Source organism: Cetorhinus maximus, chromosome 4, assembly GCF_964194155.1.
Source record: "Cetorhinus maximus chromosome 4, sCetMax3.hap1.1, whole genome shotgun sequence".
NCBI classification, from domain to species: Eukaryota; Metazoa; Chordata; class Chondrichthyes; order Lamniformes; family Cetorhinidae; genus Cetorhinus; species Cetorhinus maximus.
The window spans coordinates 32,881,791-32,909,364 of NC_135882.1; the positions used below are offsets into that span (position 1 = coordinate 32,881,791).

The window sequence follows — 27,574 nt, forward strand, 5'->3', positions numbered from 1 at the left end:
CAGAAATGTTAGGGAACCAAGGGCCTAGTGAGAGGGAGGAATTGAAGAAAATCAGTATTAGTAAAAAAAATGGTGCTAGAGAAATTAATGGGGTTAAAGGCTGTAAAATCCCCAGGGCCTGATAATTTACATCCCAGAGTAAGTGAGTAAAGGAAGTGGCCCCGGAAATATAGGATGCATTGGTGGTCATCTTCCAAAATTCTATTGACTCTGGAGATTGGAAGGTGGCAAATATAACCCCACTATTTAAAAAAGGAGAGAAAAAACAGGGAATTACAGACCAGTTAGCCTAACATCAGTAGTGGGGAAAATGGTAGGGTCAATTATAAAAGATGTGGTAACAGAACACTTGGAAAGCATTAATGGGGTTAGATGAAGTCAGTTTGGGTTTATGAAAGGGAAATCATGCTTAATTAATCTACTGGAATTTTTTGAGGGTGTAACTAGTAGAATAGATAAGGGAGAACCAGTGGATGTGGTGTATTTGGATTTCAAGAAGGCTTTTGATAAGGTCCCACATAAGAGGCGAGTGGGAAAAATTAAAGCACATGGGATTGGGGGTAATATACTGGCATAGATTAAGAATTAGTTGACAGGCTGGAAACAGAGTGGGAATAAATGGGTCTTTTTCCAGGTGGCAGGCAGTGACTAGTGTTGTACCGCACGGATCAGTGCTTGGCCCCCAGCTATTCACGATATTTATAAATGACTCGGATGAGGGAACCAAATGCAATATTTCCAAGTTCGATGATGACACAAAACTGGGTGGGGTTGTGAGATGTGAGGAGGATGTAAGGAGGCTTCAGGATGATTTGGACAAGCTGTGTGTGTAGGCAAACACGTGGCAGATGCAGTGTAATGTGGATAAATGTGAAGTTATATGCTTCAGCGTGAAAAACACAAAGGCAGAGTATTATTTAAATGGTGATAGATTGGGAAATGTGGATGTACAAAGGGATCTGGGTGTCCTTGTACACCAGCCAATGAAAGTAAACAGGCAGGTGCAGCAAGCAATTAGAAAGGCAAATGGTATGTTGGCCTTCATTGCAAGAGGATTTGAGTTGAGAATTAGGGATGTCTTACTACAGTTATACAGGGCGTTGGTGAAACCACACAGGGAGTCTTGTGTGCAATTTTGGTCTCCCCACCTAAGAAAGGATATCCTTGCCATAGAGGGACCGCATTGAAGGTTCACTAGATTGATACCAGGGATGGCAGGACTGTCGTATGAGGAGAGATTGGTTCGACTGGGCCTGTATTCACTAGAATTTAGAAGAATGAGAGGGGGTCTGATTGAAACGTATAAAATTCTAACAGGGCTTGACAGACTAGATGCAGGGAGGATGTTTCTGCTGGCCGGGTGTCTAGAACCAGCGGCCACAGTCTCAGGATACAGGGCAGGCCATTTAGGACTGAGATGAGGAAAAATGTCTTTACTCAGAGGGTGGTCAACCTGTGGAATTCTCTACCACAGAAGGCTGTGGAGGCCGGGTCACTGAATGTATTCAAGAAAGAAATTGATAAATTTTTGGATATTAGAGGCATCAAGAAGTATGGAGAGAAAGTGGGAATATGGCGTTGAGATAGAGGATCAGCCATGATCATATTGAATGGATGAGCAGGCTCAAAGGGCCGAATGGCCTACGCCTGCTGCTAGTTTCTATGAACTGGACAGATTAGAGAAAGCAGGCATTATACAACCTGTGCAGTTCTCTGAATAGGCAGCACCTGTAGTCCCTGTCCTTAAACCCAACCAAAGCATCCAAATTTATGGAGACTACAAACTGACAGTTAATGAAGTAGCTAAGCTAGACAGGCACCCCATTCCAAAAATCAAAGACCTGTATACCAAGCTGGCAGGAGGGACAATGTGCACAAAGTGTGACATGAGCCATGCTTATCAACAACTAGAGTTGGATAATGCCACCCGGAAATTTGTCACAATTGACATCCACAAAGGGTTGTACCGATAAACACGATTGCCTTTCAGTGTCTCTTCCGCTTGTGCCATCTTTCAGAGAACAATGGAAAGCTTACTGCAGGAACTACCCCAGGTTATAGTCTATTTAGGCGATGTATTGGCGACAGGATTCACTGAAAAAGAGCAATTGGCAAATTTAGAAGAAGTCTTAAAACGTTTCTTGAAAGCTGAAGTGTGTTTAGAAAAAGAAAAGTGCACATTCCAAGCGAGGGAGGTCATCTATTCGGGTCACTGGGTTGATCCACAAGGCCTCCGGCTGAGGAGAAAGTGAGAGCCATAAGAGAGGCACCTGCGACAAAGAAAGGCTCAGAGGTCAAATCATTCCTAGGAATGATCAACTATTATGGGCGGTTCTTAGCCAATTTGTCTACAGTGCTGCCATCAACCCCCCGCCCCACCCACCGCATTCTCTGCTCAAAAAGAAATAGTTAGTCTGGGAGGTGCCCCAGAAAGAACTTTCATAAAGGCGAAAAAATTGTTGCGCTCATCCAACCTATTAGTACTTTATGACCAGACGAAAGAATTGGTGTTGACATATGACACGTCCCCTATGGTGTGGGAGCAGTGCTCTCCCATCGGATGGACGACGGCACGGAACGGCCTATAGGTTATGTATCAAGAACGCTCACCATAGTGGGAAAGGGATACTCGCAGATAGAGAAGGCCTGTCCATCATCATTGGTGTCAAGAAATTTCACCGCTACATACATGGCCGCCATTTTACAATAATTTAATACCACAAACCATTGCTAGGATTGTTTAGCGAGGACAAGACCATACCACCCTTGGCCTCAGCAAGAATACAATGATGGCTTCAATCCTTGCAGAATACGAGCACACTTTCGTACATAGGTCTGGAAATCAAATCGCAAATGCCAATGCACTTCGTCATTTGCCTTTACAAGAAAATGATTAGAACCTCCCAGGTCCACAAGGACTCATTTTACTGTTAAATTTCTTAGATTCCTCGCCGCTATGTGCTCAACAGATCAGAGACTGGGCAAGTCGGGACCCAGTCTTATCTCAAGTACGAGAACAAGTGTTTCATGGTTGGTCACAAGAGCCTGTATCTGATGAAATGAAACCTTACTTCAACAGAAGACATGAAATAACCAGCCAGGATGGCATCTTATTGTGGGCTTCATGAGTGATAGTACCTCCAAAGGGAAGGGAGCTACTTTTAATTGAACTACACAGTGTCCAGCCAGGAATTTCCCAAATGAAGACCATAGCACCCAGCTATCTATGGTGGTCTGGGATGGATAGTGAAATAGAGAGTTTAGTGAAGAATTGTGTGCAATGTCAGCAACTGCGAAAGTTGCCATCAATAGCTCCGTTACACCCTTGGGAGTGGCCAGGTAGACCCTGTGTGCAGTTACACATTGACTATGTGGGACTTTCATAGGAACAATGTTTCTGCTCATTGTCGATGCCCACTCAAAATGGATGGACATATATGAGATGAAGTCACCAATGTCTTCTGCTACAATTGAGAAGCTATGTCAAAGATTTTCCATTAATGGACTACCAGAAGTAGTTTCTGATAACGGCACGGTATTTATGAGTGCTGAGTTTCAACTGTTCGTCAGCCTCAACGGTATCATTCATGTGAAAACTGCACCATACCCCACTTCCTCAAACAGACTGGCCAAAAGGGTGGTTCAAACATTCAAGACAGGCATGAAGAAGCCAACTGGTGATTCCTTAGCAACCAAGCTAGCACACTTTCTTTTTCATTATAGGACTACCCCTCACACAACAACAGGTATCACACCTGCGGAGTTATTGATGAAACGCCGTCTCAGGACAAGATTGAGCTTAATAATGCCGAATTTAGAGAGGAAGGTGGAAAGGAATCAGGGAAGCCAGAAAACTATACATGACTCGCATAATCATGACAGGAAATTTACTGTGGGAGAGACAGTATACATGAAGAACTTTGGAGAAGGACCAAAGTGGTTGCTGGGTGAAATAAGTGCAGTGACTGCACGTCTATCTTACCACGTGGAGGTGGAAGGCCGGATCATATGGAGACAAGTGGATCATCTAATGAAGAGAGAAACAAACCACCAAGAATTGATTTCACCAGTATTCACAACCAGGTCAGCGTTTCCTGTTGAGAGTGCTCAACCCAGTATAGACATGTCTGATGCTCCTATAAGAGTTGAGGATACAAAACTACAGGTGCCCACTGAAACACCTGATGTTCAGGCAACTCCGGAAAAGGAGGTTCCTGACAGAGCATCTGAAGTTGTAGAGCTGGCATGTAGAGTTGTAGAGCATGCTCTACATGCCTATGAAAACCCCCAGCAAGACTGAATTTGTAAATTACTTACAATGTAAATATTTTGCTGTCTTCAGAAAATTATACTTGTAAATATAAAATATATATCCGAGTAAAGGGGGAGGGATTTGATAATTATGGTTTTATTTTGTGTAATATACCTTTAAGAATAATATTTATTAAGGAAGATCACATGGTCTTTAGAACCCAATAGAAGAGTAACACGGGCTACCTCTGTAGTTAGTAGTGTAGAGATAGAGTTTGAGTGAAAGCACACACATAGTTGTTGCTGAGTACCTTTGTGAATAAACATAAAGTTTCCACCTAAGAAGTGTCTGCTGATCAACTCTTATCAATAGTAACAACTCGGCCACCACTCACAACAAACTGGTTTCAAGCATCCACAGGATCCAACAATTATATTAAATAATGACAATCTAAAATTGTGCTGTTGTTACATCCATTTGTAACTGGACCTGTTCTTTTAAGGCCACAAAGAATTGTAACGATATTGGTGCTGAGGGTCTGAATTTAGTGGAGCCTGACACAGTGAGCATGATATGCCAGAGGGTCCGGGAGAATCAGGCGTGAGTACCAGCATTGGATTCCTAGCCTCTGGAAAACTGTTCCCAATTAAGTTGGAGGCAGGAAGAGCACAATGTGGCCCAATCTCACCCGCTGGCAGTGGGATGTCAATTAGATTCATTAATAAGCCACTTAAAGCCAATTATCCCTGAGCCCACTGGAATTCAGTGATGACTCAGGGATTAGATGGGGAAATGCATGGCTCTCCTGTGGCTACCAAAAGCTGCCCAGCAAACGCTGTCGGGTCAGCCTGAAGCCTCCTGGGGGGAGGAGAGGGGCGGTCCTCGTTCACAGGCACTCTGTGCCCAATCAAGAGACCTGACATCTATTTCAAGCAGTGGTCTACATTTACCCACAGAGCAAGAGAGACAAAGGCTGAGACAATATTTTTTGTTGTCATAATTTAAGTTATCTTTCCAAAAGTAAATAAAAGAATTTTGAAAGCTCTCTGACTAAGAGAAAATATTTGATTAACACTGGACTTCAGTTGGCAGTTAGAAAATATAAACATTCTAATTTATGACAGCTCAAAGCTAGACACAACAAGAAGCAGATGCATGTGCAGGAATGCACAAAACAATAAATTCAATGATTTTAAAAAATCATTGCTGAAAGCCCCCTCCCCGTCTCTCCCACCCCCCCACTTCTCTCCCTCCCCCCCTCCTCCCACTCTCCCCTTCCCTTCTCTCCCTCCCCCCGCTCCCTTCTCTCACTCCTTCCCCTCCACCCCCTTCTCTCTGCCCCCTTCTCCCCCACCCCTCTTCTCTCTCTCCCCCCCTCTTCTTTCTCTTTCCCCCCCACTTCTCTCTCTCCCACCCACCCCCTTCTCTCTCTACCCCTCATAGTGTCACATGAGCAGGGACATGTTATTAATTAAATGTTAAATTTTTTATTTTATCTTTAATTTCTGTTGGAAGCCTCATCCCGCCCGTGGATGAGGTTTCCTAAAAAAATGCAAAGGCCGCTTAGCCTTTTCCCCTGCCCGCCAACACAAAGGTTGCACAGGCAGCGAAAATTTTAATTTAATTGGTAATTTAATGGCCTTAATAGGTCCGTTAATTGTCGATGGGCACACTGTCAACTCCACCATGCACCCACCAACTGAAATATCGCATGAGTGCATTATGACGTCGGGACACTTGCCCGACATCATCGCGCGCCATTTTACTCTCGTTCGGGTCGGGCGCGCGGGTGCCCCTGAGCATAATATTCTGGCCATAGTGTATTTGGATTTCCAGAAGGTATTCGATAAGGTGCCACATAAAAGGTTATTGCACTAGATAGGAGCTCACGATATTGAGGATTGGTTAGCACACTCAAGGTAGAGAGTTGGGATTAATGGGTCTTTTTCAGGTTGGAAAGACTTAACTAGAGGAGTGCCACAAGGATCAGTCCTAAGGCCTCAATTACTTACTATCTATATTAATGATTTGGAGGAGGGGGCAGGGTGTAATGTATCCAAATTTGCTGATGATACAAAAATAGGTGGAAGGGCATTTTGTGCTGAGGACATAAGGAATCTGCAAGGGGATATGGATAGGTTGAGTGAGTGGGCAAAAACTTGGCAGATGGAGTTTAATGCAGGAAAGTATGAGGTCATGCACTTTGGTAGGAAGAATCAAAAGACAGATTATTATTTAAATGGAGAGAGACTCCAAAGAAGTGCAGCACAGAAGGATCTGGGTGTTCTTGTGCATGAAACACAAAATGTTAGCATGCAGGTGCAGCAAGTAATTAAGAAGGCAAATGGAATTTTGGTCTGTATTGCTAGGGGGTTGGAGTTTAAAAACAGGGAGGTATTGTTACAACTGTACAGGGTGTTGGTGAGGCTGCACCTGGAGTGCTGTGTACAGTTTTGGTCCTCATATTTAAGAAAGGATATACTGGCATTGGAGGCAAATCAAAAGAGATTCACGAGGCTGATTCCTGGGATGAAGGCCAAGAAGGCTAAACAGGTTAGACATTTATTCATTAGAGTTTAGAAGAATGAGGGGTGATCTTATTGAAACGTACAAGATTCTGAGGGGGCTTGACAGGGTAGATGTTGAGAAGATATTTCCACTAGAGGGGGAATCTCAAACTAGGGGACATAGTTATAGAATAAGGGGACACTCATTTAAAACTGAGATAAGAAGGAATTTCTTCTGAGGGTACAGAATATCTGGAATTCTCTACCCCAGAGAGTTGTGGAGGCTAGATCACTGAATGTATTTAAAGAGGAGGTAGATAGGTTTTTGAAATATTGGGGAGTTGACGGCTATGAGGAGCTGGCACGAAAGAGGAGTTGAGGCCTGGGGCAGTTCAGCCATGATCTTATTGAATGGCGGGGCAGGCTTGAGGGGCTGAATGGCCTACTCCTGCTCCTATTTCTTATGTTAATATAGTGCCTTTCAAGACATCCCAAAGCAATTCTTTTGAAGTGTAGTCACTGTTGTAGGAAGCCAGAGCTGCCAATTTGCACACAGCAAGGTCTCACAAATAGCAATCACAATGTCCAGAATATGTATTTTGGTGGTGTTGGTTACAAGCTAAATATTGGCCAAGGAACCAGGAGAACTCCCATGCTGTTATTTAGATGGTGCCATGAGATCCTTTATGTCCATCTGAGCGGTCATGCAGGCCTTATCCAAAATATAGCACCACTGACAGTATGGGGCTCCCTTGGTACAGCACTTTAAGTGTCAGCCTGGGTTATGCATTTGTCTCAAAAGATGCTTTCAGATGCTCAAGAGGTGCAACTTGGCCACGCAGTGGAGGAACACCAAAAAGAGAGTAATGAAGAAGACACAGCAATACCACTAGATTTCACCAACTCAGATACTAACATTGTGCATATCTTAGAGGGTAGATAAGAGATGGAACCTGCACATAATGAGCCTCTGGTCATGAGTGCACTGCATCCAGGTCAGGGGCCAAAGATAGCACAGGTGTCAGCTCCCCAGAGAGTGAGGTTACACATGGGTTCTGCTGCAGAGGACTCGGATGAGGACTTTGATGGAGTAGCATACATAAACAACAAAACGTTTGATGCATTGGGAAGCCTGCCAGAGAGCTTATGGTTAATGTGAAGGAAGAGTGGTTAAGAATGCATGGAAGAGTGTAGCACCAATTTGGCGCAAGGCTTTAAGCAGAGCTTGGTGCCTATCCTTTCCACTGTGGAAGTGGTGACTAATTCTGTTCGTAACATGTTGCAGCTTCTGATGGTCAATGTTGCAGATTGCATTGCAGCACAAACAGCTTCCATCAAATAGTCGAAGTTCTGCCATACAAGCTCAATGTCATGCAAGCTCAGACTGCTGCCACCAAGCCTGTGGATTACAGTGTGTGAAGTCAGGGTGCCACAGGTGTCCAGCAATCAATTGTACAATAAGTTATTAGAATTGCTAAGGCACTGATCTTGGGGGAGGCAAGTGGATGAACCAGCTGTCATCTCTCAGGAAGTTAGCATTTGTCCTCTCGCCTCTGCCACTTCGTCAGCCCCTTTGCCTGTCAGCCAGCTAGCCCATACTGCTGCCACCCATGCCAAGGTGGTGCAATATGCAGCAGGACCTTGTAAGCCCAGAACTGATTTAGGTCATCCTCCAAAGCAGTCAGCAGTCTTCTCCACTGGAAGTCAGTGTCTTCCATCAGCCAAGCCACAGCCAAAGGCAAAGGCAAAAGAAAGACAGGCACTAAGGGAGTGCACAATGGTGATTAATTTCATTTTATACACAATATAGCATGATTTAATTTATGACTTCAGTTTATAATGTTTACCTTGTATTTTTTACATTGTGGTTAAGAAGGCAGTGCGGTGGCCAATGACAGAGGGAAGGTAGGGAATGTGAGACTGGTGATGAATGGAGAATTGAGTTTGGGGTTACTGGTATCGCACCTGAATTAGTTCTTCATATACAGGCTGGGCAATCCGGGGATGTCTAGTCTGCAGCTTCCCTTCCTCTTTGTCTACCTCCTCCTCTTCCAACTTCTTCTGCTCCTCATGTTCCAGTGCCTCAACTTCTCACCTGATATCCTCATGACGGCAAGTTTATCCAGCATCCCACCACAGATGTTGAGACCTGCTGAGCCAAGTAATGCAGGGCTCTTCCAGAGTGGTCCAAGCTGATACATTGTTGCTTCGACATATCTCTGGCTGCCGTTATCGTGTTTTTTGTGGTCATTGTATGCATTCTGGGCACATACACATGGCTTGTGATCCAGAGTCTTCAGCTATCTTGTCAGCAAATAGCACCTGTCATCCAGCAGCCACCCTCTCATTCATCACGGTGCCACAGCAAGAAGGAATCAGTACTGTTGCCAGGATATGGGACGTTGACCTGCATGATGCCTGCCTGTAGTCATGCAGAAGCTGCACATTGAGGGAGGAGGGTCCCTCTTGTTTTTGGCACACAGTAGAGTTGACGTATGACACCCATGAAGCAATGTGCATGCAGTCAAAGACATCCTACACCATGGGCAAGCCTGCAAATCTTGCAAACTCTTGTGCTTGCTCCCTCCACTTCTCTGTGGAAAAAGGGAATTAAATTATCACCCTTTGATTAGAGAGCTTCGGTGACATTCCTTCTGCATGAAAATTGAGAGATGTTGCTACTATCTCCAGCAGCAGGCTGACAAGCACCAGATGCAAATGCCTCCAACATTCACAGCCACTGGTAATGTGACCCTTGCCCTGCAGTAGTTGGCAAATTTCGGTGATGATCTCATTAGCGAAGCCCAGACACCTCAAGCATTAGTCACCACTAAAGGTGGTGATCTCTGACCAGCCTCGCTAGATACGACCTTCTGCTGAGAGCCCTTCTCACCCCCACCCCCACTCCTCCCTCTTCAAGCAGCTTGTTCTGCTCAGCATGACCCCTGTTCATTGCCCCAGTCATGTATCATTCCAAAAGGAAAGCTTACTATTGCACCCTTGTGTGGCAGTGACAGGTTTGTGTAGAAAACTTGAACTCAGCATCCATTACACTGTCCTCTGTTTACTTCTGAAATTTGAAACAACTATGGAAAGCAGCAAAATGTGTAGAATTGTAGAAAAAGCCAGAAAAAAATCAACCAGTAACCCTGACTGTAAGCAGTTGATGATCCCTTTAAATAGTTCTGGTTGGGAGCCCTTCTTGTTGCTTAAATGCATGCTCAGCTGTATGAAGTTAGGAGAGGGTGTAGGCTGGAGCATGGAGCTCCAAAATGGCAGCACTGGCATCAAATCTGTATCGCACATTGATTGACATCATGATTTGCCTGCTTGGCATACTTTTGAGGGATATGAACTACATGGGTATTTAACCCCTTTACTAATAAGGCTTCAGCATGCTTCACATCAGAACTGTGTGTGCCCTGTGGATGCCATTTTGGAACTCGAAGGGTACTCTTAAAACCAATAAGATGGGTGCTACTGTATTTAATTTTTCATTTTATGCCTTGTCTAATGTAGTTTCTGTTGGATTTACAGAGAATATTATTTGAACAAAAATGCCTCTACTCAAGATGATAAAACAACAGATTCTTTGGGACCAGTTTATTTCAGAACGAAAATCTGGTTTGAAGAACATTTTGTGCCTGCTCTCACTTTGTCTTCTGATGGGACTGGGAGCCAGTGGCATCCTCTACATGTCTCTGCAAGCATTACAATGCAGCCTCTTAGTGACTCTGTGTGGAGCCTTTGCTGCCATCATTCCTGGAGCTTTATTTCTTTCTAAAAATCTTAGATGCTTCACTTTGATATTTCTCATTTCATGTGGGACACAGCAAGGCCACAATACTCTGATAACAGCTGGCACCAGTGTGGTTCTTTTTAATTGTGCCCAAAACAGCTTTCAAAATTTAAAAGGATTGGCACAGTCAATTGGCATGAGGAACAGCACCTCATCTTCCGACTAGGCACTTTACAGCCTTCCGGACTGAATATTGAATTCAACAACTTTAGATCTTGAACTCCCTCCTCCATCCCCACCCCCTTTCCGTTTCTTCCCCCTCCCTTTTGTTTTTTCCAATAATTTATATAGATTTTTCTTTTCCCACCTATTTCCATTATTTTAAAATCTATACCTGTAATGCCCTGTCAGTCTTTCCACCCCACCCCAACTAGAGCTGTACCTTGAGTGTCCTGCCATTCATTCTTAATTAGCACATTCTCTTAGATAATATCACCACCTTTAACACCTCTTTGTGCCTTTATCTGTGACATCTTTTGATTATCTGCTCCTATCACTGCTTGCTTGTCCCTACAACCACCCCACCCCAAACTTCTCTCCCCCACCCCTACCTTAAACCAGCTTATATTTCACCCCTCTCCTAATTTTACTCAGTTCTACTGAAGGGTCATGAGGACTCAAAACGTCAACTCTTTTCTTCTCCGCCGATGTTGCCAGACCTGCTGAGTTTTTCCAGGTAATTCTGTTTTTGTTTTGGCACAGTGCATTGTCTGCTATCTGGAGGATAAACTCTCATCTATTAAATATCTTTTGGAAAGATATATTGAAATAATTGAATGGTTGCCCAAAATTCTAAGGGACAAAGGAAAAGCAATGCATATTGAAATTCCTTTCCCTGTTGTAACGCACGGAATTGATGGAGAGCTACAAAACCATCTCAATGGAACCAGACACCACTTGGAGAACCTCAGTCATCATTTGATATCTGATACCTGTTCTGCTGAAGGGCCATGAGGGCTCGAAACGTTGACTGATTTCTTCTCCGCCGATGCTGCCAGACTTGCTGAGTTTTTCCAGGTAATTCTGTTTTTATTTTGATTTGATATCGACATTTGACCCTGTGCTTATGGTTTCCAAAAGTTCTGTGGCCGCATTTGGTATTTTGCTAGTCTTAGTAGGCACTGGGTTCTATATCAGAAAGTATGTGCACAACATTGAGTTTGAAAATATATTCATTACAAAACAGTTTGTGGAGTTGGCTGGAAAAAAAAAATAACCAAGGGAAACCTTCTTTGCTTCCTCTCACTAAAAAGAAGAAATGTTTCATAAAGACCCCGTCATTGCAATTGACAGCAAAGGAATGGAAAATCACCTTGAAATTCTTTGCTCCTATTTTTGCTAACTCACTTCTTTGGGCAATAATAATAGTGATTGATTATGGACTGTACCTGCTTATTTCTTCAATAAGAATTCATTTTGTATCTCTACCCAAGATGACCCTTGGTTTGTCCTCACAAGTAAGCACATCTAGGACAAATAGAAAATCCAAATAGCTTTTTGCATGGCAGTTGTTTCAACTATGTAATATGAAAATAATAATCTACTTAATTTTTATAGTTTGTAATATGGCCAACATCTGCCAAGGAAGCTGACCCAATGATTCCATAGATTCATGCATTTTGAGAGGGAGGCAAACAAATCTGAAAAGCCCCCATTTTAATTCCTAGTCTGTGCTGTTATTTTTACCTTGACTAGGTATATGAGAAAGAATCAGAATTTTGCTTGAAAAAAAGAGACATGCTATTGAAGCTTTTCAGCTTGCACTCATCAGGGCAACTTTACAAGATAAACCAACAGTAAAGGGAACAACAACTTATCCTGCTTAAGAGAGTGCTGATTGGTTGGCAAGTGGACTCTGATTGGTAGAGGCGTTGCCACAGAGAATGCAGCAGAGAACAATTAAATGTTAACTGCCAAGCTTTTGTTTCAAATTCAGACCAGGCCAGTTGACTCTGAGTGGTCAAGGCATTGCCATGGGGAATGAACTGAGGAATGACTGTCCTAAGAGCTAAAAAGGTCACCTAGCATTTCTACTTCTGTTCAATATCCTCTGGCCCAACTGGAATGTGTGTGTGTCACATGTGAATGGGAGTTGGATAAGATATGCACCTCCTTCCCATGGTTAGAAAGCCTAATTGTGGCTTATATATTGGTTACTTGGGACCTTTCCTTGTTCCTATACAATTCTTATGTTAAGAAGTAACTTTGCTACATTAGAATCGATGGGGAATAAATGAGTAAATCTTTAGATAATCTAATATAATGATTGAGATAGGATTGGCCACCATTGCACACCCCTCCCAATTTCACTAATGATCTAATATCAGTCATTTTATACTGTCACCAAAAGTTTAAATTACTCCCAAAGTATTTAAATAAGAACTAAAATTCTTAACAAAATGTTGCCGGGAATGGAGAATTTTAGCTACGAGGAAAGATTGGATATGCTGGGACTGTTTCCTTTGGAACAGAGGAGGCTGAAGGGAGGTTTAATTAAGGTGTAGAAAATTATGACGGCCCTAGTTAGAGTGGATGGGATAGAATGATTTCCCTTAACAAGACGTCAATAATCAGGGGCATAGATTTAAAGTAATTAGTAAAAGGATTAGATTTGAGGAGAATGTTTTTCACCTAGAGGATGTGAGGTTTAGAACTTTCCGCCTGAAAGAGTAGTAGAGGCAGAAATCTTTATCACATTTAAAAATTCTTGGATATGCGCCTGCAGGGCTACACACCAAGAGCTGCAAAGTGGGACTAGGCTAGGTAGCTCTTTTCCAGCCAGCAATGAAAGGATAGCCTGAAATGCCTCCTTCCATGCCATAAATTTCCTATGCTTCAATGTAATTTTTCTTCAAGACGGCACATTTGCTATCAGATAATCCATGCTTTGCATATATAAAATTTCAATTTTTAGTCCCAATGGTAACTCATCCTAATGGCCAAGAGAAATTGTGACCCCAGTTTTAATGGTGGGCTGAAGTGTAATGGTACGTGTATGGCACATACGAGCCCTGAAGTGGGCAGTACACCCAGACATCAAGGACTGGCTGGTTTTAATGGCTGGGCCTCATTTCCACATCAAAAGCAAAACATTGCAGATGTTGGAAATCTGAAATAAAAAACAAAAAATGCTGGTAAAACTCAGCAGGTCAGGCAGAATCAATGGAGAGAAACTGAGTTAACATTTCAGATTGCGTGACCTTTCATCAGAACTTCCATCCACAAATATTCACATATTCCCCCCTGACCACAGTCAGCTCCACTAACCAGCTGGTGGATGAGAGATGGAATTCACCAGCAGGAGGCCACAGCCAAGGATCCTCAGAAATACTCCAAGTATTTATCCAATTCCCTTTTGAAAGTTACTATTTAATTTGTTTCTACTACTTTTCAGGCATTACTTTCCTGATCATAATAATGCACTGTATAAAAATATTCTCCTCATCTTATCTCTGCCTCTATTGTTAATTATCTTAAATCTGTGTCCTGTGGCTAGCAATAATTATACCAGTGGAAACAGTTTCTCCTTATTTTCTCTTTGACTTTGAATGCCTCTATTAAATTTTTCCCTACCATCTCTGCTCAAGGGAGTACAATCCCAGCTTCTCTACCCCCCTCATGTAAAATAAGCGCCTTATCCCTGGTGTCATTGTAGCAATTTTCCTCTGCACTCTCTCTAAGGCTTCAATGTCATTTCTAAAATGTGGCAGCCTGAATCCCTCACGATTTTTATTTCCAGTTGGTACAGATGGAAATGGGTTGCCGATTTACCATCACTCATAATACACTATTGCACCAAGTTAAAATCTACCCCTATAACTTTACTGGGTCCAGAACTACCCACTCTTTGTGACTTCAGTCCCCCACAAAATAGTCAATTTGGCAAATAGTTTCTTCTGAGGATGGGAAAGTTGCTTCATATAATAATATGGACAAGTAAAATAACATCACCTGTTGTCATTGCAGGTGATTGACACAAGGTGATGAAGAGCTACTGAATACGAAATGCATACGAGGTCAGCATATAGACATAATCTACTGATGCACAGGAGATATGTTATATTGTAACTGGTCTATGTAAAATTAAACAATCATAGAACAATACAGCACAGAAAGAAGCCATTTGGCTTGCTGAGTCTGCGCCAGCTCTTTCGAAGAATAATCCAGTTAGTCCCATTCCCCGTTCTTTCCCCGTATCCCTGCAATTCTTTCTCCTTCAGCTATTCATCCAATTCCTTTATGTGAGCTATTATTGAATCTATAAATTCTACCCTATCAGGCAGTGCATTCCAAAACCTAACTACTTGTTGCATTAGGAACTTTTACCTCATGTCACCTCTGGTTCTTTTGCCAATCACATTAAATTTGTGTCCTTTCATCATAGAAATATCAGCCATTGGAAACAGTTTCTCTTTATTTACTCTATCTAAACCAATCACTACTCTCAAATCTCCTCTTAGCCTTCTCTGCTCTTAGGAGAACAACCCCTGTTCCTCCAGTCTATCTACATAACTAGAACCATCATCCCTGGAACCATCCTATTAAATCTCTTCTAAACCCTCTCCAAAGCTTTCACATACTTCCTGCTGAGGCTACACTAGGATATCTGTACATTAATGGACATGTTTGTTCCCTTTGTTTTCTACAGGCAAATGTTTCATATGAAGCATCTTTGTTCAAGAGTGATTGCTTTCCCCAATCGACTCTTACTATTAATGGCATATGGATCCCACTTGCTGGAATAAGCTCAGTCCTTATGTTACTCACTTTGCTTTCTACCAAACTTACAACATTGAAAATATTGGTCTTGTCGTCATTTTATCCAGAAGCTCAAAGGATTCAAGTATACTTTTTGTATGATAAGATTATAAGGAAAAGATCTTCAGGAAAATTGAAATGCAACACCTAGAAGTCACTGAATGCTGCAGTTAACTCGGTAAGAAAATTCTAAAGATGCAAAGTTGCCATTTTTTACTTTTAAATCGCTGCTTTATTTATTTCTTCCCCTGTGCTTTGCTGTGTGACTTCTTTCCTTTCTATTTTTTCCTCTTTTTACTCCAGCAATCTTTTGTTCCTCTTCCTGAAATGTTACCATTTGATGATATCAAGAGTAATTGGGAATGGTCCTCAATAACTAACCTAAACAGCGGAAGCCCTAGAGAAGTATAGAAAGTGTAGGGGTGTACTTAAAAAAGTAATTAGGAGAGCGAAGAGGGGGCATGAAAAACACTGGTGGGCAAAATGAAGGAAAATCCCAAGGCATTTTATAAATATATTAAGGGCAAGAGGATAACCAGGGAAAGAGTCGGGCCCGTTAGGGACCAAAGTGTCAATCTGTGTGTGGAGTCAGAGGATGTAGGTGAGGTTTTAAATGATCACTTTTCATCTGTGTTCACTGTGGAGAAGGACAATGTAGGTGTAGAAATCAGGAAGGGGGACTGTGATATACTTGAACAAATTAGCATTGAAAGGGAAGAGGTATTAGCTGGCTTAAAAGTGGATAAGCCCCCAGGCCCAGATGAGATGTATCCCAGGCTGCTATGTGAGGCAAGGAAGGAGATTGCAGGAGCTCTGACACTAATTTTCGAAACCTCTTTGGACACAGGAGAGGTGCCAGAGGACTGGAGAACAGTGAATGTGGTACCATTATTCAAGAAGGGTAGTAAGGATAAACTAGATAATTACAGGCCAGTGAGTCTAACATCAGTGGTAGGGAAACTATTGAAAAAAATTCTGAGGTATAGGGTTAATCTCCACATGGAGAGGCAGGGATTATTCAGAGATAGTCAGCATAGCTTTGTCAGGGGGAGGTCATGTCTAACAAATTTGATTGAATTTTTTGAGGAGGTGACTAGTTGTGCAGATGAGGGTAGTGTAGTTGATGTAGTCTACATGGATTTCAGTAAGGCTTTTGACAAGGTCCCACATGGGAGAATGGTCAAGAAGGTAAGAGCCCATGGGATCCAGGTCGATTTGGATCCAAAATTGGCTTAGTGGTAGGAGGCGGAGGGTGACGATCAAAGGTTGTTTTTGCAATTGGAAGCCTGTGACGAGTGGTGTACCACAGGAATCGGTGCTGAGACCCTTGCTGTTTGTGGTGTACATTAATGATTTAGACGTGAATAGAGGAGGTATGGACAGTAAGTTCGTAGATGTCATGAAAATTGGCAAGGAGGAAAGCCTTAGATTACAAGGTGATATAGATGGGCTGGTAAGGTGGGCAGAGCAGTGGCAAATAGAATTTAATCCTGCACGTGTGAGGTGGTGCATTTTTGGAGGACTAACATGGCAAGGGAATACACAATGAATGGTAGGACCCTAGGAAGTACAGAGGATCAGAGGGACTTTGGTGTACATGCCCATAGATCCCTGAAGGCAGCAGCACAGGTAGATAAGGTGATTAAGAAGGCATTTGGGATACTTGCCTTTATTAGCTGAGACATAGGATATAAGAGCAGGGAGGTTATGTTGGAGTTGTATAAAACGCTAGTTAGGCCACAGCTGGTGTACTGTGTGCAGTTCTGGTCGCCATGCTATAGGAAGGATGTGATTGCACTGGAGAGGGTGCAGAGGAGATTCACTAGAGGGTTGCCTGGGCTGGAACGTTTCAGCTATTAAGAGAGACTGGATAGGCTAGGGTTGTTTTCTTTAGAGCAGAGCAGGCTGAGGGGGAACCTAATAGAGGTATACAAAACTATGAGGGGCACAGATAGGGTAGATAGGAAAAAACTTTTCCCTCAATGGAGGTGTCAATAACCAAGGGATATAGATTTAAGGTAAGCGAGGTTTAGAGGGGATTTGTGGAAAATATTTTTCACTCAGAGGGTGGTTGGAATCTGGAACACACTGCCTGAGGGGGTGCTAGAGGCAGAAACCATCACAGCATTTAAGAAGTATTTAGATGAGCGCTTGAAACATCATAGCATACCATAGCATACAGGGCTAATGGGATTAGAATAGATAAGTGCTTGATGGCCGGCACGGACACAATGGGCCAAAGGGCCTGTTTCTGTGCTCTGTAACTCTATGACTCAATGAAAATTACTCATACATTAACTTTGACAGTGGGTCAGCAGGATATTCAACAGAAATAGGATGAGGAGCAGACCGTTCAGCCCCTTCAGCCTTCTCCACAATTCTATACAATCATGGCTGATCTTCTGCCTCAACTTCGCTTTTCCACCCATTTCCCATAACCCTGAGAGATCAAAGATTGGTCTACCTCAGCCTTAAATATATTCAACCTTGGAGCATCCGCAAGTCTCTGGGGTAGAGAACTCTAAAGATTCACAATCCCTTGAGTGATGAAATTTTTCCTCATCCTAGGATGGGATTTTCCTGCCCCACTATTGGTGACCATCATTGCAGGTGGGACGGGAACATTTGGAGGGCGGCCAAATGTCAATTGACTTTTGGCTGCTCTCCAAATTTTCCCATCCTGCCTGCAACGATGTCCACCGCTGGTGGGGCTGGAAAATCCTGGCCATAGTCTTAAATGATCAATCAAATTAACCTGAGACTGTGCACCTATGTTCTAGTTTTCCCAGCCAGGGGAAACAACCTTTCAGTTTCCACCCAGTCAAGCCCTTTCAGAATCTTGTATGTTTCAATCAGATTGTCTCTCATACTTCTAAACTTCAGAGAGTATAGGTCCAATTTACTGAGTATCTCATCATAAGACAACCCTCTCATTTCAGGAACTAATTTCGTAAACATATGTTGCACCACCTCCAAGGCAAATGTATCCTTCCCTAGATATGGAAACCAAAACTGCGCACAGTATCCCAGATGTGGTCTCACCAAAGCTCTGTATAATTGTAACAAGACTTCCTTATTCTTGTACTCCAACTCACTTACAATAAAGGCCAACATGCCATTTGCCTTCCTAATTTCTTGCCAAATCTGCATGCTAACTTTCAGTGTTTTTTGTATGAGTAGACATCAAGATTCAGAAGAAGCTATTCGGCTTGCTGAGTCTGCGCCAGCTCTTTTGAAGAGCAATCCAGTTAGTGCCATTCCCTGTTCTTTCCCCATATCCCTGCAATTCTTCCTCCTTCAACTATTCATCCAATTCTGTTTTGTGAGCAATTATTGGATCTATCCACTCAATCAGGCAGTGCATTCCAAATCCTAACTACTTGTTGCATTACAAAGTTTTCAATTGACATTTGGCTGCTCTTCAAATTTTCCCGTCCCAACTAGGACGATGGCCACCGCTAGTGGGGCAGGAAAATCCCACCCTAAGACGAGGAGAAATTTCATCACTCAAAGGATTGTCAATCTTTGGAATTCTCCACCCCAGAGGCTTGTGAATGCTTCCAGGTTGAATATATTTAAGGCTGAGGTGCACCTTTCAAAAAATATTCTGCTTTTCTATTCTTACCACCACATACTAACCACATTATACTTCATCTGCCACCGTGTTGCCCACTCACATAACCTGCCTGTCTCTTTGTAGCTTCTTTGTGCCTTCATCATTGCTTATTTTCCCACTTAGCTCTGTATAAACAGCAAATTCAGATACAAATTGATATAAATTGTAAACATCTGAGGCCCCAGCACTGATCCTTGCAGCTGGAGTGGAGTCTAGTCACAGCCTGCCAACTTGAAAATATCCCATTTATCACTACTCTTTGTTTCCTGTGTGTTAACGAATCCATGCTAATAAATTACCCCAAACTCCAGGAACCATTACCTCACGATGTTTTGTTTGGCAGCGTGCCCGCCGATATGTAAACGGCCTATTAAGGCCATTAAGGAAGTAACTAACGTAATTGTTAACACTGGCCATCCAACCTTAAAATGACAGGCAGGTGAAAAGACCAAGCGGCCTTCACGTTTTTTAAGAAACCTTATCCACGAGAGGGACGAGATTTCCTAAAGATTTTATTAACTAAAAAAAATTTCCGAAATATAAAAACATGTCCCATCTCATGTGACACAGGGGACATGTTTAAATAAATTTCTAATCCATTTATTTAATAATTTCAATAGCGATTCAATCTCCCTGAGACATGGAGCTGCCACAGGGAGATTGAAGCGCTCTTTCGCGTGCATGTGCAAGAGAGCGCTGGCCCCGACTCCCTCATCCCCCCGCCCGCACAGGTAGCGCTGAGCGCTACGGCTCGCGTCTTACGCTGGGTTGGCCTTAATTGGTCTGCCAGCGTAAAATGGTGGCGTGGGGCCGATCGTGGGCACCGATCAGCTCCACGACCACCCCTGCCCCTCCCGCCAAGCCCGCTTGCCGACTGAAAAATTCAGGCCCAAGTATACTGCATATACTAATTCCCCTTTATCTACCCCACTAGTTACATCTTCAAAACACTCAAATCAATTTACAGTGGTGTGGAATAGACTTGATTTACCTTAGTGATTAAACAGCCCACTTGATCCGTACAGCAGTAAGCAGCAGGAATCCTGACGGATTTCTCACATCCTAATTCAAGGATACAGGGCAATTGGCTGTTTAACACAGCTACCTTGCTGGGGGGGAAAAAGCTTGCTGATCAATCAGCATGTTTTTCATTGCTGTTTATTTCCCTTCCATTGTACATTAGTCTTTATTTCACTCTCAGAATCTTTCTGACTTCTACATGAACTTTTCATCTCTTTACCCAGCTGGATTTTCTTCTGCACATATTCTCAATTTTGTTTCTTTTCTTCCTGCCCATCATGTTTTATTTAACTCAGGTTTTTCTTTTTTCCTGTTCTGCTTATTGCTCTTCATTTTTCATCTAGTTTGTTTCTCTCCTGTCCATCACTCCTGATCTACAAAAGGTAATGGTTCCTGGAGTTTGGGGTAATTTACTCCTGACCTATCTTTTTGCTCAAATTTCCAAAGCCACATTACGCTTCATTTTTCTCACATCCACTTCCTTCTGCGCTGCTCCTTTATCATCACGTTCCAGATTTAATCTGGCTTGTATACTCTCCAACTGTCTATCTTTAAACCAGCTTGTTTTTTATTCCCTTTACTGCCATTTACCTCTCTATTGCTTTGTCACATCTCTTCCAACTTGTTTCTTCTACTAGCATTTTTTCCAGCTTTGTTCATCTTTCATTTTAGTTCATAGGGCAGAATTTGCCATGACCACTCGCGTCAGGCATGTTCAGTAGCGTGAGCGGACAATATGGCAAGAAGGCCAAAAATCAGTTTCACGAAGTGGTGAAACCCATTTGCAATCATCCGCTCTGCCATCAATGGCAGGCCGCATTTCCCACCGTCGGACATCGGGAACCTCATTGTAATACATCTGCATATCGTCATAAACCCATTCGGATGGAATAATCCCCCCCCGCCCCCCTACCCACGCTGGATCATCCGAGCACGTGTTTCACAACTGTACGTAAGTGACGTGCACCTGACGAGCTGCACTTCGCTCGGGACTTGGAGGTTTGTTTGCCTACCTTGCTTCGGGCAGCACTCGCAGTCATCAGCGCCAGCCTTCACAGGCAGCACTACATCACTTTTAGGGGGGTCATTAGACCACCATAAGGCAGGGGTGGCCTTTCAACAGCTGCAGGGCTAGGGCTGTACTGGGGAAGGGGGGTATCGCACGGTGTGTGCGGGGGCACAAGTTGATCTGTGCAACTGGCCTCAAGTTGGTGAGGGCCGAGGAGGCTGTCTCCAGAGGAGATGAGGCCAGATGGAGAATGAGGGCATGTGAGAGAGTGAGTGGTGATGTCCCTTGAGCTGGCAGTGGGTGAGATGCCAGTGAGTGTGTGAGTTTAGAGTGATGAGATAGTTGCTTTACCCTTGTAGCACGGATGAGATCATTAATCCTCTTTCTGCATTGGATGTCCAAACTCTTCTGTGCAGCATTGGCACTGATCACCCCTGCCATCACCACCTACCAAGCTGGAGTAGTGAGATTGCTACCCCTCCTGAAGCCAGAGCAGGGCTAGAGGACATCATGGCAGGCCTCCACGGTGTCCAAAAGGTGTTGCAGGGATGCGTCACTGATCTGGAGGCTGCAGTCTTCTTGCCTTTCGGGCCAGTCTTCTGTGCAGCTGGAAGCACAGAGGTGGGAGAGCGGCTGCACATTTAATATGGCGCTCGGCGTGGGAAAGCGACAAAGTTATGGCGTGGCAGGCAAACAACAACCCACCCACCATCAAAATGGCGTGTTTCCTGGGAATGTACAATTAATGAGGCGGGACTGGGACGAAATGGCATGAAAAATGGCATGCTGCATCTGGCAGGTAAAATGCCCTTTTCCCACTCGTTACCACACTTAGTGCAAATCTGGGACAATTCCACCCAGTGTTGCATTCCCCTTGGAAGGAAACTTCAGAAACTGTGTCATTTGGAGGGGGCTGGCAGTTCGATGACATTGGGCGAGCATCCCAACATCATCTCTCGCATGATATTTCAGTCGGCGGATGCGAGCAGAGTTGGCAGTGCACCCGTCGAAAATTAAGCAGCCTATTAAAGCCCTTAATAAACTAATTGAATGGAACTTCTCGCTGCCCGACTAACTGTTCAGGTGGCAGGCAAGCGAAAAGGCCAAGCGGCCTTTGCATTTTTGGCGAAACCTCTTCCACGGGCGGGATGAGGTTTCGACCAGTGATTTAAAAAATAAATAAAAACTTTTTACATTCATATTTAACATGCCCCTGCCCATGTGACAGAGGGGACATGTTTTCATTATTTTTAAAATGTTTATCTTTATTGATAAAAATCTTCAGCTTCCTGAGCCAGCTCTGTACCTCAGGGAAATTCTCCTGCGTGCGTACGTGAACTTCAGCGCTCGCGCTCCTCCCGCCCCCACCCCGGCAGCTCTAAGCGCTGCAGCACGTGTTTCACAATGACTGGCCGTTAATTGGCCGGCTGGCGTGAAATCGCGGGCAGGGCCCGATCGCAGGCGACGGTCGGTTTCTCAGCTGCTCCCGGGCCTGCCCGCTGTACCCGCCCGCCCAACGAGGGCAAAATTCTGCCTGTAGAATGTTCATAGCACAGATGGAGGCCATTCAGCATGTTGTACTTATGCTGGCTCTCTGTGACAGCAACTCACTTAATCCCACTCCCCTGTCTTTTCACTGTAGCCCTGAAAATTCTTTTCATTTCAGATAATCATCCAATTCCCTTTTGAAGGCAACTATTGAATTTGCCTCTACCACAAGCCACCTATTTTCAATGCTGATAGTTATAAAAGTGGTGCAGCAGGAAACTGATTTACTTTGATGGTATACCCATAGCACCCTCATAAGGAAAAGTCCTGCTCTCTTATTTAATCTCCAAATAATATGTTTCAGTTTCTGACTGGTAATGTTGGATTGTAATGGTACATTAATATCTGAACACTGCAAATAGCAGGCCAATCATAAATGTTGACTTCTTAAAAATCCAACAGGTCTCCTTTTGGTTTTCCATCTTCAAAAAGAAGCAAAAAATTGAAGAGACAGAAAATAATCAAGAGGACTGCAAGGATGAGGGATCAGTCCACTGTTGGAAACATATATACCAGGCAATAAAGCAACAGTCAGCTTTTGAATGGAAAACATAAGGATCATTAAAACATAAGATTGAGGTTCATCTTTAGCCTCTTGGGTCATGTTTTTGTGTAAAATTCCCATGTGTGCTATTTAAAAAGTTATTACCCAATTGGATTATGAGTTTGTTTAAATACCGTACTTAGGAATTTCACATAAGTGGTCTAGCCAAGATGCCAAATTTGAAGCCTAGAGTTATGATTAAGTAGTGGAACTGTTCATTACTGCAAAATTTGTGAACTAAAAGAGTAATGTCCTTTTTTGTGAGAAGCATTTCATGTACTGTGTCTAGATGTGAAGTTTCTGCATAATTGTGAGTGATAAATATTTGTGTTTTGTGTTTAAATAATGCAAATCATTTAAATGCAGAGAACAAATTGATTCTTTCTTAGAAACTGCAGGTGCAATGGTAATGCTTTTATTATCATAAACTCCTATGCTTAATGAGAACATCAAATGCTGTTCACACGGGTGACAAAATGTCAAACTATTAATTTTTCTCAGAATCACAATTATTACAACGCAGAAGGAGGCCATTTGGCCCATTGTGTCTGTACTAGCTCTCCAAATGAGCAACTCCTTAAGTGCCATTCCTTTACCTTCTCCCCGTAACCCTGCACATCTTTTGGGTATGTGTGCTTCCAATTTTCCTCCCCATTTTAAAAGTTTCCACTGAAAATATGTGATTCAAACAATTTAGAAATGTATTATGTAACCTGAGAAATTGTCAAAGGTCCTCACTCCAGCTCTGAAGAAGATAATTGTCAAATCATTGAATGATGGCGCATTTCAAAAAATTACCACGTTTATTACCTAACCTAACTTGAGTGCACCAATCTCAAAACAGTGATATCTGGAGAAGACTACAATTGTTTTCAGCACTCACAGTCTTTAGGGAAGGAAAAACCCAGGTAAGATTTGCATTCCTGAATGCGATCCAGTAGTCCTGCTACAAGTATAAATATGTGGAATGTGCCAAAGAACAAGATTGGATTCTGCTGATATTTGCTGACACTTAGGGCAGGATTTTCCTGTGGGCTTTGGGACCTAGATGTCAGGACCAAATAGGGGTCTCAAGCCAATACATGTCAGGAGGGAGACCAGCACAGTGATATTCCCAGAGGTGGCCTCCTAATTGGCGCCTCTGAGCTCGCCATCCTATTAAGGGCCGGCGGGCTGCTTATGCTGCTGGAACAAGCCTTGGCAGCTCCACTGGGAGAGGTGGTTACCACTGAGGCAACATGGACCAGAAATTTTCCCCCCGTTGGAGGGGTTGTGCGGGGTACGGGTGCCAACCCAATCGGGGCCACGCCACCAATTTACGTGGGCGGGCCAATTAAGGCCCGCCCATCGTGACATGCGTCCGGAAGCTCTGAGTACTCCCTGTGCGGGTGGGGGGTAGGATTCCCTGAGTGGTTCCCTGCGTTCTTTCGTGCATGTGCGTGAAAGAGCGCAGAGATCTCCCTGAGGCACGGAGATTTGTTTCAGTCTTAAACTTTAAAATAAAGGATTTATAAACTTTTGAAACATGTCCCCTCATGTGACACTAACACATGAGCTGGGGCATGTCAATGAATAAATGTATACATTTTATTAGATTTTAAAACACTTCATGAAACCTCATCCCGCCCGTGGATGAGGTTTCATGAAAAATGTGAAGGCCGCCTGGGCTCTTCGCCTGCCCGCCAACCTTAAGGTTGGATGGGCAACTCGGCTAATTGAGTTAATTAGTTTTTAAACAGGCCTTAATAGGCCTTTGACAGTTCAGCGAGCGTGCAGCTGACCCGGCTGTGCGCCTGCTGAACTGACAATCTGAATGACACATGATGAAGTCACTGCGTGTCATTTTACACATTGGTGAGCGGGCCCCGCTCGCCGATAGGAAAATGCTACCCAGTAAGTATCCTAGCCTTTTCCTGCGCCTCTAAGCATATATCACTTTCTTTGTCCCTAATATGCTCCACCCTGTCTCTTACTACTCATTTACTATTTACATGTCAGTAGAAGATTTTTGCTTTCCATTTTATATTTTCTGCCACTCTATTCTTATTTCTCCTCCTTGCTGGAGAAGATTAAACTGAAAGGGAAAGGTGAGGCCATGGAGGGATTTAAAAACAAGGATGAGAATTTTAAAACTGAGGCATTCTTCAACCAGAACCAATGTAAATCAGCAAGCAGAGGGGTGAGGACTTGATGTGAGACAGGACAAAGGCAGCAGAGTTTTTAAAAGGTTTTTTAAAAGGCATGAAACTTGTAAATATTGATCTTCAGAGAGACTTGGGTGTGCTCGAACAAGGAAGGCAGAAAGTTAGCCTGCAGATACAGCAAGCAATTAGGAAGGCAAATGGCATGTTGACCTTTACTGCAAGGGGATTGTAATACAGGAATAAAATAAAGTCTTGCTACAATTATACAGGGGTTTGGTGAGGTCACACCTGGAATAGCGTGTGCAGTTTTGGTCTCCATATTTAAAGAAGGATATACTTGCATTGGAGGCAGTACAATGAAGGTTCACCTGGGGTTTTTTTTATTCTTTCAAGGGATGTGGGAGTCGCTGGCAAGGCCAAAATTTGTTGCTCATCCCTAATCACTCTTGAACTGAATGGCTTGCTTGGTCATTTCAGAGGGCAGTTAAGAGTCAGCCACATGACTGTGGGTCTGGAATCACATGTAAGCGAGACCAGGTAAGGATGGCAGATTTCCTTCCTTAAAGGGCATTTGTGAACGAGATGGGTTTTTATGACAAATGATGATGGCTGTCATGGTCACCATCACTGAAACTAGTTCTCAATTCTAGATTTATTAATTGAATTTAAATTCCACCAGCTGCTGTGGTGGAATTTGAAACTATGTCCCCTGAGCGTTAGTCTAGGCCTCTGGATTACCAGTCCAGTGATGTACCACTATGGACGAGGGTGTTGTCCGTGGATGAGGGGTTGAGTAAATTGGGACTGCATTCTCTGAAGTCTAGGAGAATGAGAAGCAATCTCATTGGAACATAAGATTCTGAAGGGGCTTGATAGGGTAGATGCTGATTGTTTCTGCTGGCTGGGGAATCTAAAACACAGGAGCACAGTCCCAGGATAAGGGGCCGATAATTTAGGACTGAGATGAGAGGAAATTACTTCACTCAAAGGCTTGTGAGCCTTTGGAATTCTCTACCCCAGAGGGTTGTGGATGCTCAATTGTTGAATACATTTAAGGCTGGGATAGACAGATTTTTGGTCTTTCAGGTAATCAAGGGATGTGGGGAGGGGCAGGAAAGTGGATTTGAAGCCCAAGATCAGCCATAATTGTATTGAATGGCAGAGCAGGCTCGCCAGGCTGTATGGTCTACTTTTGCTCCTATTTTTTGTGTTTTGGATGACCTCAAGTTTATGAAGGGTAGTAAATGGGACGTCAGTCAGGATTGTGTTGGAATAGTCAAGTCTAGAGGTAACAAAGTCATAGATGAGTGGTTCAGCAGCAGATGAGCTGAGGCAGGGATGGAGTCAAGCAATGTTATGGTGATGGAAATAGGTGGTCTTAGTGATCATGTGGTTGGAAGCTCATCTCAGAGTGAAATATGATACCAAAGTTGCAAACAGCTTGGATTTAGCCTCAGACAGTTGCCAGGGAGAGGGAACCAAGTTTGTTGGGGGGTCTAAAAACAATGGCTTCAATCTTCCCAATATTTAGATGGATGAACTTTCTGGCCAACCAGTACAGGATGTTGAACAAGTGGTCTGACAATTTAGAGACAGTGCAGAGATTGAGAGAGGTGGTGATGAGGTAGCGCTGGGTATCGTCAGGGTACATGTGAAAAATGATGCTGTGTATTCAGATGATGTTCCCAAGGGACAGTGTATAGATGAGTAATAGAAGAGGGCCAAGGATAGATCCTTGGGGAACACCAGGTGTAATGGTGTGGGAGCAGGAAGAGAAGCCATTTCATGTAATTCTCTGGCTATAGCTGAATAGAAAAGAATGGAGCTAGGCGAGTGCGGCCACCCAGCTGGACCTTGGTGGGGAGACTTTGGAGAAGGATGTTATGATTAATCATTTCAAAGGCTGCAGGCAGAATGAGAAGGGACAGCTTAGTTTTGTCACAATCACATAGGTTATCATTCGCGACCGCATGATGACTGGTCAATGTACCAAAGGATTATCCAGAGATGAATCAGGATAAAGAGGGGGAGGTGATTTAAAAAAGGAAGAATTTTAACATGGGAAAGGCTGGGAAGGGATTTCATTGAAGTTAAAGAATGAAGTACGTGAATTAATGTGACCAAGCATCCAAATTCTGAGCTGTCTACCTAGGTGGAGAATTGATCAGGCAGTTTATATTTCGTCCCTCTCTCTACCCTCTGGGGAAAAAAAAATTGTCAGCCAGTTTACACCTATTGTCTAAGATAAAAGCAAAAAACTGCGGATGCTGGAAATCCAAAACAAAAATAAAAATACCTGGAAAAACTCAGCAGGTCTGGCAGCATCTGCGGAGAGGAACACAGTTAACGTTTTGAGCCCAATTTCGATCCCTTCCCT

The 27,574-nt window shown here is 43.4% G+C and overlaps 1 protein-coding gene across 1 annotated transcript; it reads left to right on the plus strand.

Moving 5' to 3' along the window:
- Positions 1-10,316: 10,316 nt before the first annotated feature.
- On the plus strand, positions 10,317-18,552 carry LOC144679414 (dendritic cell-specific transmembrane protein-like). The gene is given in 5 exon segments (XM_078539771.1): positions 10,317-10,687; positions 11,263-11,486; positions 11,599-11,759; positions 11,761-12,001; positions 18,497-18,552. Coding segments are annotated over 5 exon segments (1,053 nt in total).
- Positions 18,553-27,574: the final 9,022 nt, after the last annotated feature.